The following is a 13264-nucleotide window of genomic DNA, read 5'->3' as shown; positions in this document are numbered from 1 at the left end:
CAAGGACAAGACGCTGTGACCTTCCCGTGGTGCCTGCACCGCTGGACGGGGCAGGGCAAGGGAGCAGGGGCTCAGTAGGATCCAGCACGGGACATTCGTGACAGGAAGCAGGTCAGTTTCCAGTCCTGCCACTCACTCTGTGACCCGCGTCTCCCCTTCCAGCCTCAGTTTGCCGCTCTTCAGATGGGGACTTGGACCAAGTCTCTTTGAAGATCTCAGCCAGAGGCAGCATCACAGGATGGCTTGGCTCTTGGGTCACTGTTTGAGCCACTGACCCTGAGTCACCACGCCCTTTAACCTCAGCCATTATTGACTCCTCTCCCCGCACCCCCAAGACTCAAGACCTGGCTGCATTGTGGCTCTAGAAGGTCAGCAACAGTGTCTGCCTGGCCTGGGGGCCCCTGGGGCTCTCCACGTAAGCGGACCAGTTGCATTTCTCCAGGGAGCTCTGGCCCTGTTGGTCCAGAGCCCAGGGTCCCCAGTCCCCAAGAGGGACTGACCAGAGCCTGCAAGGACAGACAGGCCTCCCTCCCCTGCTGGGGCTCCCGAGAGGCGGGCCAGTGCAGAGCACCCATTTCCAGAGGCCCAGTGGGTGCCCGGCCCAGGATCAGGGGCCAGGTGTTCTGTGCACCCTGACCTGACATCTGCCACCCGCCTGCCCGTGCAGATGAGCCACACCCAGCTTCCAGAAGGTCTGGTTCCGCTTTCGACTTGGGTCTCAGACCTCAACCTACCTGCTCCGGGAGCTCAGGCCAGCTCCCACTCTGACTTCAAGTCGTCTTCCTCTCCTCCCCTCCCCCGCCCGGCTGTCTCCTTGGGGTGCCCCCTCAGCTCGCTCCTACGCTCCCAGCTGGCCTCAAGGGCTCCATCCCCGGCCCTGTGGCTGCAGTGGATCAGAGGGTCCCTCCGCCCAGAGCGTGCAATGTTGGGAGGTCAGGCTAATCAGCACACAGCTAATCGTGTTAAGGGATTGTGGTCAGTTACAGAAATGACCACATTCTCCGTCCTTCCCTGCACCCGTGCCCTTCCGATGTATCTGTACACTCCTCCCACCCAGGGTGGAGTCTTTTTCCCTCTGCTGAAATCCGGGCTGGCCTGCTGGAGGAAGACAAACACACAGACAGAACAGAGTCAGCTCATTTACTGCAGACGAGGCCCCAGACACGTGAAGGAGCCCAGCTAAGATCCGGAAAACCAGCCCACAGCCGACTGGATGTACCAGGGAGCCCAGCTGAGACCAGAAGAACCACCTGCCTAAATTGCTGACCCACTAAATCATGAGCTAAATAAATACTTTTTAAGTCACCAAATTTTGTGGTCATTTGTTACCCACCAATACCAATTAATAACATGACACAGTATGTAAAATACATTGAGAGGATCAAGCTACATGGCACGGAGGACAGAAAAGGCAGACACTAAATCTAATTGTAGCTATCTGGGAAGGCTTCCTGGAGGAGGTGCTGTTTCATTTAAGGATTACGTACTTGTAAGGAATAGTTACTTGATTACAACTGGCTCGGAGTTCAAGGTATTTTATTGGCTTACTGAACTGAAAAGCACAAAGGTGATAGGCTTCAGGCAAGGTTTGATTCAGCAGCTCAACACTTGCCAAGGACCTGTTGTTTTCTATTCCTCCTCTCTGCTTTCTGAGTTATCAGCTTCATCCTACAGCCGCCAACTCTCATGGTTACAAGACAGCTGTTAGCAGCCTCTGGAGGTTCCCTGCTTCTGTATTCATGTCTCCCGAAAAAAGAGCATCTTCCCTGAAGCTTCTGCTGAAGGGCAAGGAAACTGCTTTCCCAAATACCTCTGGGAAATGTCCCTGCTAGGTAGGATCTTAAAGGAGCCATCTATCTGTGGTGGGATGTGGTTGGTTTCAGGAATTCTGGGCTCACCTGTGGAGGCTGGGAGGCGAGCCCAGGCCTCTGACAAGCCCACGGGTTAGGGCAGGGCTCCAGCACCGGAAGGAGAAGCAGGTTCCTGTTTCAAAGAGGACGGGCTGCGGGACACCGAGTGGCCGAGGACAGTCACTGGTCTCCACAGAGGGCATGAGGGCGGGACTCTAGAGAAGACTGGGTCCCCAGGGCCCTCAGGGAAACCAAGGCGGTCCCCCACCAGGCATGCCGCATCTTTCTCTGTCTTGTTCAAATCTTCCCACTGCTGCAGCGATTTGGAAAAGCACAACGGATCTGAAGCCAGGCAACCAGTAGGTTTTCTCTCTTTATTTTTAATTTTACAAAATGGGATGATATTATTTTCTAAGGAAAACCAACATTTTGTTGCATTTAATTTACCTCAAGTCGGGGGCGTTGATAATGGGGGAGGCTATGCATATGTGGGGCAGGGGGTATAGGGGAAATCTCAGTTACGAACCTAAATTTTGTTACGAACCTAAAACTGCTCTAAAACATAAGGTCCATGAAAAAAATTACCTATGAAATATTCCACTGCATTCTGCTCTTAAAAATCTGTTATTACAGAAAAGGCTACAGTCACTTTGGATCTGATAACCGTCCTCCCCCATTGAGGACGGCCCCTCACCCCCTCCCAGAAGTACACACAACTGCCATTTGATAAGTACTTTCCCTGCCCTTTTAAAGTGATTTCTATGGGTAGATAATAGACAGAGAGATGGATAGATAGATGAGAGATAGAGAGATATTTATATCTCCAGAGAAAACATTTTATGCAGGACTGTTATATGCCTTTCGTGTTTTTTTATTGAGTTATTGATTTTTATTGTTATTTATTGTTTTGTTTTACCTCATACATATTGTTCTTTTCTATTCTGTAGGTATTTTTCACTATTTTAAATTACTGCTTAGTATTCTATGGTAATAATACACCACATTTTATTTAGCCTTTTTCCTATTTTCCTAACACTTGTGTAGCTGGATATTATACAAATTTTCTTATTTTGGAGAAGTCTCAACTAACTTCAAAGCTGAGAACAGTGGGGGACAAAGACCCCCCACTTCCAAAGAGAGCTTCTGGACACGCCCCTTCGGGGTTTGCTATAAAAGAGCGTGACCATCCTGTGACTATCAGCCTGTGTGAAGGCGGGCTTGAGATTCACTGGAAAAGATGCTGTAAAAAGAATTCATCCAACACACATTCGCTGTGTCCACGCGTGCTCTGAGTGCTGTGACGCATGGGTTAACAAGACAGAGACCCCCGTCCTCGGGGAGCGTTCGCAGGGGGCTGGAAGGCGCTTCTGCTTTTCTTGATTCCTCTCTTGGAGCCCCAGCAGGCGGAGGTGTGAGATCTCTGGGACCCGCGTCTGCTGGTGGCCCCAGGGGGCAGCGGTGGAGGGGACTCCGGGGAGCTGGGCGGGGTGCGGGAGCTGCATTGCTGAGCCTTGCATGCAGGCTTGGAGAGGCAGCGGGGCTTGGGCTGTCTCGAAAGGAGCCAACCAAGAGGGGTGCCTGCCTGGGTGTGGAGACCCCAGCAGAAAGAGGCAATGGACGCAGCAGGGGCGGGAGGCAGGGAAAGAGAAAGGGCCCAGAGGACTCAGGTAAAGGGCAAAATGGTGCAGGGGGAGGGCCCCATGGCGGTCGGCAGAGAACCCTCTGCATGACTCGTTGGCTCATCTGTAAAATGGGGATAACAGTACCTCTTCGTGGGGTTGTCGTGAAGATTAAAACACTTAATAGAGGTAAAGCGCTTCGCACAGTGCTGGCCCAGAGCCACTGCCTGGCCCAGAAGTGTCACTTGTTGGGAAGACGCCCCTGATGCCCTTGCCACCTGTCTTTGGCGCCCTCTGGTGGGGAAGATGCAAACTGCTAACTTCTTTGTAGGCTCTTGCACGCTCCCGTCGGCAGGGGTCGCTCACGCAGGGTCCTTGACAAGGGGAAGCCTCACCCGCTGGGCACCTCCAATTCTGTCGTCGGCCACTGCTCGCCACAGCCCACCCCGTCTGGGCTGCCCTCGACCCTCTGGACAGTGCTCGTGCCCAAGTTCTCAGCTCGTCTGGCTCTGTTGGCCCAGTGCCACGTCTGGACTGTGGGAAAGACAGTCAAGGCTCTGATGGGACAGCCCACCTCCAGAGCAGTCCGCTTGCCTTCCTTTCCCAAGGAGGACTGCCAGCCAGTCTCCTGCCTTTAGACTTCACAGCCCGACTCAGACACCAGTCCTTGCTTCCCTCACATTCCAAGGGATTCGTGGCAAGCTTTCCAAAGGGGTCCCACTGAGGGCCAGGTGGACAAATCACTTCCCTCCTCTCACCCCAGGGGCCTGGAGGAAAGCCCTGGCTACCAGTTCTCTCTCCCTCTCCCATCTCAACTCCCTAATTAATTCCTCTACTTTTAAATCTGTGTTTACAGTGTCTTAGCATACCCTCCGGGCAAAGGTTAGGAAGCAGAGGTTCTTGGCACGTTGCTGTACTGCCTCCTGTCTTTGAACCTCAGCTGAAATGCCAAGGAAGTTCCACATTTAACCTTCATATATGGTAAAAGTACAAAACCATGCACGGGAATGATCAACCGTAAATTCTGGCGAGTGGTTACCTGAGGGGAGGGAGGCAGAGAAAGGAGACGAGAAGAGATTCTCAGGTTGTGTTAATTGTATCTGTGATGTTTGAGTTCTTGAGCTCAGTGGTGGGCAAATAAGTGTTTGTTGTATTTATTATCTGTAGCTTTTCACAGATATTACACATTATGTGTAGCTCGTATTTTAAGAGAGCCTGTCAGGTGAGAAAGAGGAGAGTACATGTGTCTTTCAACAGTTTGCTGAGATGGCAGCAGAGAAACTGAATAGCACTTGGTGAGACCTTGGGGTCAGGAAGTGATTCGAAAATTGACTCTTTAATAACTAGATTTTTCCGTTGACTGGGAAAAGAGGAGGAAAATGTCAGCGGTTTCGGTTTCTAGAAAAACAAAACCTCTCATTTGCTGCTTCATCGCCTGGGGCTTTGCTTCATTCTGGGTAGCACTTCTTTAAATATCTGGAGGCCCACCTCCAGGAGCACATCCAAACTCAGTTCTGTGCTCTCGGGAATTCCGGAGAGAGAGTGGGGAGTTGCAAGATCAAAGTCTTGGAGTGGGCAAGAGGGGAGGAAATCCTCGGGAGCTGGGATCGTTCCTCCAGAGACACGGAGGGAAGGCAGAGCACACGGATGCAGATGCTGGGGGCTGGTGGATCTGGTGTCGGGAAGAGAATTCTCTTCTGATTGTGTCTAACTTCTTGGTGACATAAGGAGTGATCATCAGAGAGTAAGCTGGGGCGAGGTGGTGATAAAAGCTTTAGAAGTTGAATTTACTACTGAAATTATGTAGGGTTGCCGGATCATCACCAGGCCCTGGGGCCGCCCCGAGGTGTAGTGCTTAAGTTCAGTGCGTTCCGGCTTGGGCGGCCCGGGTTCGTGGGTTCGGATCCTGGGTGTGGACCTACACTGCTCGTCAGCCACACTGTGGGGGGGACCCACATACAAAACAGAGGAAGACTGGCACAGATGTTAGCTCAGGGCTAATCTTCCTCAGCAAAAAAAAAAAAACCATGCCCACATGCTGGCCATGTGTCACTCCATCTGGAAGGGATTTAAGCCTCAGCACTGTGGTGCCCGCCCCGAAGAATCAGGATGGACTGCCCCACCCAAAACGTTGTTGGGAGAATGACAGCGCCACACACAAACACATTCGCGTTGTGAACTAGCAAATTCTCTGGTGTTGAAAGTAGCTGACCGGGAGTGTGTGGATTCCCGAACAGGGCTGCAAATCGCCACCAGAGCGTAGCTTAAACTAATGAAAATAACGTGTCCGTGTCACATTACCTGGGCTGAATGTTAAATTTAAATTACAGAAATCCTCTCTCCTTAGTCTATTCTCAACGCAGCTGCCACAGTGAACCCGATCGTGTCATTTCTCTGTGTCAGGCCCTGCAGTGGCTCCCCGTCTCGCTCAGAGCACCAGATCAAGTCTTTGCAGTGGCTGCTGAGGCCTCATGTGGCCTGGCTCCCTGTTAACCTCGGACATCAGCTCCTCCCTCCCTCTCTCACTCACCTGCTGTAGCCACACTGGCCTCCACTCTGTTCCTCTCCCTCCTGGGCTCTTTGCCATCTCTGTTCCTTCTTCCCAGAACGACTTTCCCCCATAATTTTGCCTGGCTCCCTCCTCTGCCTCTGTCTGCTTTAGTACTTCAAATAACATACCGTATGTTTAGTTCTTGCTTCATCTCCCCCACTAGCTTGCAAACTCCATGAGGTCAGACAGTTTAGTCTAGTTTGGTCCCTGCTCTATCTCAGGGCCTAGACCAGTGTCCCGCCTGGTGGGCCTTCAGTATAGATTTGGTTGTTTGTTTGTTTTATGCTGAGGAAGATTCGCCCTGAGCTAATGACTGTGGCCAGTCTTCCTCTATTTTGTCTGTGGGTCGCTGCCACAGCATGGCCACTGACGAGTGGTATAGGTCCACGCCCGGGAACCTAACCTGGGCCGCCAAAGGGGAGCACACTGACCTTAACCACTAGGCACCAGGGCTGGCCCAAGTATAGACTTTTTGAATAGCTGAACATCTAACCATTGCAAGGATTAATATTATTCTGAAAATCACCTTCTTGTCTCTGGTAGAAATTAATATTTATCCTTTTATTACATAACCGGGATCAGATTTCTTAGGAACTTTATTATGCAGAGAGCGCACCCCATCCCCAATGTAAATGACAAAGCATCTTATAGTAACTGACAGTGGTAGTCACACTGGCCAAGTCGCTCCACCCTGACTGGGAAAAGGAGGAGCAAATGTCTGCAGTTTCGTTTTCCTGTAAAACGAAACCTATCCCTTTAGGCACCTGCGACTCTCCGGGCTGCGCTTCATTCGGGGTGGACCTGCGCTAAGCGTCCAGACTCAGGTTCTGCAGGATCACGTCCAAAGCCAAGACCACAGGGTGGGTTCCACATTTTCAGAAACTCCGCTTCTCTGGGTAAGATGGGAGGTGGGGGCAGGGGTTGCTCCTGTCTGTGGCCCCCAGCCTCAGGTGGGCGGTGGGCTCTGCGAGGGCAGGAGAATCCCCTGTGGATCCACTTGCAGAAGGTTCTTTGGTTTCTCCTCAGGGTGGCTGCCTCAGAGAGGGTGGGTCTCAGGAGGGAAGGGACTCGAGCCCCCACCCACCCTGGGCTCTGGGACTCTGGGGACAAGGAGCCTTGTCCTCGCCCCAGGGGGCGTGAGACAGGCGGGGAAAGAGACAAGCCCTAGAAGGAAGCCAATCAGAGCCATGCTGAGCCCGTGCTCTGGAGGCCGCTGGCCCTCCGTTGGGTCTGGCTTTGCCACTTGAAGCCTCGCGACGCTGGGTGAATCACTTAGCTTGTCTGTGCCGGTGTTTCCTCATCTATAAAATGGGGATAGTAGTCTCGTCTTTCTTGTTAGTGAGGAGACTGCATAAGAACAGGACCCAGAGCAACCCCACCACTATATGCCTTAAAACACAATTGGTTATGAATTCCTAATTTTGGTACCTTTTAAATGGCTCTGTGGGGGTGCTGACCCCGTGGCTTAGCAGTTAAGTGCACACGCTCCGCTGCTGGCCGCCCGGGTTCGGATCCCAGGTGCACACCGAGACACCGCTTGTCAGGCCATGCTGTGGCAGCGTCCCACGTAAAGTGGAGGAAGATGGGCACAGATGTTAGCCCAGGGCCAGTCTTCCTCGGCAAAAAGAGGAGGATTGGCATGGATGTTAGCTCAGGGCTCATCTTCTTCACAAAAAGAATAAAATAAATTGCTCTGTGGAGATTTAACGGAGCTCCAGAAATATTTAAGAAGTTGGCACTGGCATTTTCCGGAGGAAGGAAGCAGCCCACTTGGGGAAATATAACCCACCCCCCTACCCACTTCTTATACAAGAACTTTCATAACCGCGACATCCGCACACCAGACTCTGTCCAGGCCTGCTGCCCCACAAGCTCAGAGCAGCCTCTCTATCCCCCTGGAGCCCTCTGAGATTTTCAAGGAGGTGGGCGCCTCCTAGTTCTGGGCCCCAGCCCCCCATCAAACCTCCACCCTTTCACAGATCTGGCTCCAGTGGGTGCCCGCGACCTTCTGCGCCATGGAATTAGCCCAGGCGGGCATCTTAGCCTCTTCCCTGGCCTCCAGGATAGTGTCAGCAGCGAGCCTGGCCACAGCGGGCGGGGCGGCCTCTGGCCGTGTCCTGGCTGGACTTCCATCAGTGGGTGAGAGTTCCTGGGAGGGGCTGGTGGGGGTGAGGAGGAGGCTGGGGAGGGCACAGGGTCCTGCCCAGGGGCCTGTGGAAGGGGAGAGGGTGACATCACCTGCAGCGCTCCCCCTGGCCCTGAGCTCCCCCTGGGGGTCTGCCCTGGCTTTCTCTCTCAGGGGTCCGGGCCCCTCCCACCTAGACTGAGGGGACCTCTCTCTGGCTGGGTCCCCCTCTCTGGCTTCCATTTCCCTGATTCACACCCAGAATTCCCCTCCGGGAGGTTTTTACCTCCACGTCCACCCAGCCTTTCCTGGCAGTGTGTCCTGTTGCATCTCAGATCCAGAGCGTTGATTCCAACACAACTCCTCAGTTCAGGCCCGTGTTCTTCATTCGTCATGTTTATTTATCCTCGCTATTTATCTTCCCTTTTGCCCCCAGTTTCCCCCTCCCTCAAAGTCTACCTTTCTAATATGTTTAATGCCTGTTTTTCATATGCAGTTCTGCAAAATAGGTGTTTTATTTTGTCTGCGTGTGTTGAATTTGCACAGGGAATAGTAGGTTGCGTGTCTCCTTCCACTGCTTTTTTCACTGGGGAACAATGTTTTTGAGATCCCTCAGTGTTGCCAGGTGAGCGTCTGATCCTTGTTTCCAACTGCTGCAAAGTGCTCCAGTGAGCATCACCACCATGTACCTCTCTCTCCTGGGGTGGACTCCCAGGGGCCTCCCACCTCTGCCAGCACAGACAGCATAGCATGGAAAGGGGGACGTGGCCTTGACCACTGCCCGACCTCTGACCTCTGACCCCTGTGCACTCAGCCTCTGTTCTTCCTCTGGGCTCACCCTGTCATCCAAGGCTGCCCTGGGCCCGGCCGCATCTGCGCTGGGGTCCTGGCTGGGGACACTGAATGGCTCCTACCTGCTGGGATCCTCTGTCACGGCCCTGACTGTGTCCCCACTCGCAGGTAACTGACCCTGGAGACACACAGCCCTCCTTGGGCCCCCTCAGCGCGTGGAAGTGTGACAAGAAAGTTAGGGCCTGGGCCACAGCCGGCAGTCCTTCATGTGTGTCAGAAGTAGGAGGAGCCTCAGCTGATGAGAAGCAACTGATAACCTGACAATGATGAGAACAGCTGGATTTGATCAAACGCTGTCATGTCCTTGTCTCTCTGCTTAACACTGGACATTCATCAATTCATTTAGTTCTCATAACAAGCCCAGAGGAAGATCACCAGGTCCCTTACCTACAAATGAGGAACCATGGTCATGGGGCCTGGGCAGGGAGGTAGGATTGGCCTGTGCCCCCTAGTGGAGCCTGGGAGCAGAAGGAGAAGGGACATGCAGAGGCCCTGGCCTGGGAGGAGGCCTCAGGGCAGGACAGGTTCTGAGCAGCCAGAAGGGCCAGGCCACTCTCCCCATGATGACACTGGGGGGCCGGGCAGGCAGGCCGGCAGACACACAGCACCCACTTCCTGGGGCCTTCTGCGTGTCGGGGCCCCGGAAGGCCAAGCTGCCGGCCAGCCTGGCATCGCCTCTCCTGCCACACGATGACGTTAAGCACAAGTCCCTCCTACCAGGGCTCTTGATTCTTGAGTCTCTGGCTCCACACCCCACCCAGGGGGCCCCTCTGGCCACTCAGGGTTTGGCTTTCACATCTCTCTCTTGACTTTCTCCACTGTCACCCCAAGGCTCTCTCCCTGGGGACTGGCTGAGCACACCCCTGTACAGCGTGCCATCTTTGGAACTCTCGGCCCCCACTAGCCCCAAAGATTGCAGTCCTGGCCCCTGTGGCTGCAGCAGCCCAGGACCTCTGCCTTCCCCCCCGGGGGCCCAGAGTGTAGGAAGCCGGGCCCATACACATCAAAATATGGTCCAGTGCTGTGAGTGGTTCCAGCCCCAGGGAGCACGGATGAGTTCTGATTGGGAGGATCTGGGGCAGCTTCCTGGAGGAGGGGGCCACAGGTGGGGCCTTGAAGAATCAGGAGCATTCGAGCATTCCACAGTGCTTGCCCTGACTTCAGCCCGGTGGTGCAAAATGAAGGACATCCCTCCACATGAGGATTTAGTGCTGTCTGAGGAGCTTTTCTGGACTGTAGGAGAAAGTCACAGAAACCCCACTAATAAAACACTGACTCGACTGCAGATCCACATCCTGGCTCAGAGAGTGTAATGCTCATTCCCCTTCTCCTCTCCTTCCCCAATCAAACCACCAGGCCCTAAATGACTTCTCCAAGAGTCCCACCTTCCCTGAGACGGGACAATGCAGGGTGTGAGTTCCTTGCCATGTCTGTAGGGTTTTGTTTGTTTTCACAAACCTGGCTGGGAAGGCCGAGAGGAAGAAAAGACAACTTCTGATATCTCCCCACAAACAACCCCCGACCTCCCAGGCAATCAGCAGGCAGAGCAGACGAAACAGAAACTCTATCTGAGGACTGAGTTTTCTGGGGCAAGGACATCCCACCCCGTCTCCAGAGAGTTCTGGGCCAAGGCATGCAAACCCACTCGGGACAGGGCGTTTGCCTCTGGAATCAGACTCCCCAGCAATCCTCACCCAGATCAGGGCTGGGGGTCCGCCTTCTCCGGACATCCCAGCGCTCTGAGTGAAGCAGGGAGGGGTCGGGCAGGGGTCATTCCTTCCTGTGTCCTCAACCTGGGGCACCCCCTCCCCAGAGGTGGGCCATGGGCTCAGGAGGTGGAGGGAGGCCAGTGTGGATCCACTTTTTCACAGAACGTTCTTTTGGTTTCTAGCCAAGACTGCTGCAGCTGTGATTGGAGGAGGTGAGTCCCCGCAGGGAAGGGCTCAAGTCCCCATCTGTCCCCGGACCCTGGGACTTGGGCAGCAACTGGTCTTGTGCTTGCCCAGGCTTGCCCCCGGCCTCACACGGATGGCAGGGGACGAGCTGGAATGATGGAGATGAGCAGGAAGCAAGGAACTGGAAATGAGAAACAGGCAGCTTGACCCCAGGAGTGTCATGGAAACTCCTGTGAGGCAGCCCAGCGGGGCCAGCCTCCTCTTGGCAAAGCATTCACTGTGTGACCTGGGGCGTGTCTTGAGCTCCGGTTCCCTCCCACGTATAAGGGGACGATGTTGCCCACTCAGGGACGTCATCAAGGTTACACAGGATGAGACGCGCACAGAGTTTGATCATAGGAGATGCATTAAAGAGAAGCCATTGGCTCGTGACCCATTGTCTAGCAGCTTCTGATGGCTCTGTGGTGGTGCCATAGTGCTCTAGGTTGGGGTTCAAGCTCATGCCAGGCCCTGGGTAAGATTTGCTTGTATTAAAAACTTCCTCAGTGAAGACAAGAAGCTTGCAAACCACTCCCTAGTTCCAGCATCTTCCTGAGGCAGAAACTGAGGCCCAGAGGACAAATGACTTTCCCAAGAGAGGTCTTGCTGTAGATCAGAGCCCGGCTCAGAGTCCAGTCCCCCATGACCCTGCAAGTCCCTCCCCCTGCCTTCCCCGCCTAGTGGTGGTCCCCTCAACTCAGGATGCTGGCCATGCCCGTGTCTCCCAGGCTCAGAGGTCACCCCCTTCTCCAGACCTGAAGTCCCCGAGCTTGACGAGTGTTTGGGGGGTGGGTATCCATTCCCCCAGCCCTCCCCTCAACCCAGCTCCTCTCCTCCCACAGCCGTGACCGTGGGGGCTGTGCCGGTGGCACTGGGCGCCATAGGCTTCACTGGGGCAGGAATTGCCGCTGGCTCCATAGCAGCCAAGATGATGTCCGCAGCCGCCATCGCCAACGGGGGCGGAGTTGCGGCCGGCAGCCTGGTGGCTACTCTGCAGTCGGTGGGTAAGTGTCCCCGCCGGCCTTGCTGTGCAGGGCGAGGAGAAGGACTAGAGCCTCAGAGGATCCGGCCCAGATCTTAGCCCTGTGACCTTCCATCTCTCAGCCTTGGTCCCTCCTCCATATTCCCTCTCTGGGTTTCTCTGAGGGAGATGGAGGAGGGGGGAAGGAGTCTGGCCTGGGGTGTGCTGAGTTGAGGCTGCCTCTGCTCAAAGCAGAGTGGCAGGGTTCCTTGGGGCATCTCCGCCCCACCTGGGCCTCAGCCTCCTCCCCTGAAGAGGAACGCAGCTTCCAGCTCTCGGTTTCACCACCCGGGTTCATGCCCCGGGTAGCTGCCTGCAGCAGCCCTCCCAAAGCAGAGATCCTGGGGGTTTGGAAGACAGAGGAGGGTGCTGGGTGGGCACTGTGGGCCTCAGGCCCTCCTGAGGGGCCCTGGAGTCTGACACCACGGCTCTGTCCACAGAGCTGTCCCAGCCTGCCCGGCCCACTCTGCTCCCCTCTGCTTCTCTTCTAGGAGCAGCTGGACTCTCCCTGTCGTCCAAAGTCATCGTGGGCTCCGTTGGGTCTGCCCTCGCCACCGTGGTGCTGTAATAGCTCCCTGTTGCTCCCCCTGCAGAGAAGAGGACAGGGTGGGGCCAGCCCCATGCAGGGAGGGACCCATCCTAGGGTGACAGTGTGCCAAACGCTGCACCCCCAGATGAAAATAAGGAATAAAAATGAGTTGTTGCAACCCCTCCCGGATCCCCTCTTCTTGCTCGCTGGCAGTCGGGGTGGGAGGCTCACTTCTCTTTCCCCACCATGAGCGCCATGGTGTTGGGGTATGATGAGGTGGATGGAGCCTAAATGTGAACACGGGAAGCTGCCCCTGCCCCATTCTGACTCCGCATGTGACCCCCGGCAGGTCACCTCCTCTCTGGGTCTGCGTCTGCCCCTCTCCAAGTGGGGAGTTGACCTAAATGACCTCAGGGTGGGTGCTGGCTCAGTTCCTGTGCAGAGTCGGGACTCGGGGACGGAGGGCATCCTGTTGGGACCACTTGCCTCAGAGCTGAGCCTCATGGGCACACTTGCCCCACCCCTGGCCTCTATGCGTCCAATGGCTATGTCCTAAGGGCCTGGCTCAGGCTCGGAAAGCACAGGCCCCGCGCTGTCACTGCCCCATCCCAGAGTCCAAGACCACCGCCCTGGCCCTGGCTTTTCCCCCCCAGCCAGCAGGAACATCTGTCAGGGGCTCTGACTTTCTGCTTCAGCGCCTGGTCCCTAAATGTCCTTCTCCCAGAACAAGGTGTGTAGAAACTTCTCCTCACGAGGCCGGGTTCCATCCCAGAGCATCAGAAA

At 55.0% G+C, this 13264-nt stretch overlaps 1 protein-coding gene across 2 annotated transcripts; it reads left to right on the top strand.

Moving 5' to 3' along the window:
- Positions 1 to 2080: 2080 nt before the first annotated feature.
- On the top strand, positions 2081 to 12663 carry LOC147913883 (uncharacterized). 2 transcript variants are annotated; one of them, XM_087448003.1, is made up of 6 exons: positions 2081 to 2209; positions 6781 to 6916; positions 8000 to 8159; positions 10889 to 10918; positions 11774 to 11935; positions 12444 to 12663. In XM_087448003.1, the coding sequence occupies exons 1-6, from the start codon at positions 2124 to 2126 to the stop codon at positions 12518 to 12520; spliced, it is 651 nt and encodes a 216-aa protein (XP_087304129.1). In that variant the 5' UTR covers positions 2081 to 2123; the 3' UTR covers positions 12521 to 12663. The 2 variants fall into 2 exon arrangements, with proteins under 2 accessions (XP_087304129.1, XP_087304130.1); XM_087448004.1 differs by having other exon boundaries at positions 2082 to 2209; positions 6781 to 6880.
- The last annotated feature ends 601 nt before the right edge of the window (positions 12664 to 13264 follow it).

This window comes from Ceratotherium simum, chromosome 24 (genome assembly GCF_057802395.1).
Source record: "Ceratotherium simum simum isolate JZ-2026a chromosome 24, ASM5780239v1, whole genome shotgun sequence".
In the NCBI taxonomy this organism is placed as follows: domain Eukaryota; kingdom Metazoa; phylum Chordata; class Mammalia; order Perissodactyla; family Rhinocerotidae; genus Ceratotherium; species Ceratotherium simum.
Note: the sequence above shows the minus strand (reverse complement) of the source record. Positions and strands in the feature narration are given on the sequence as shown.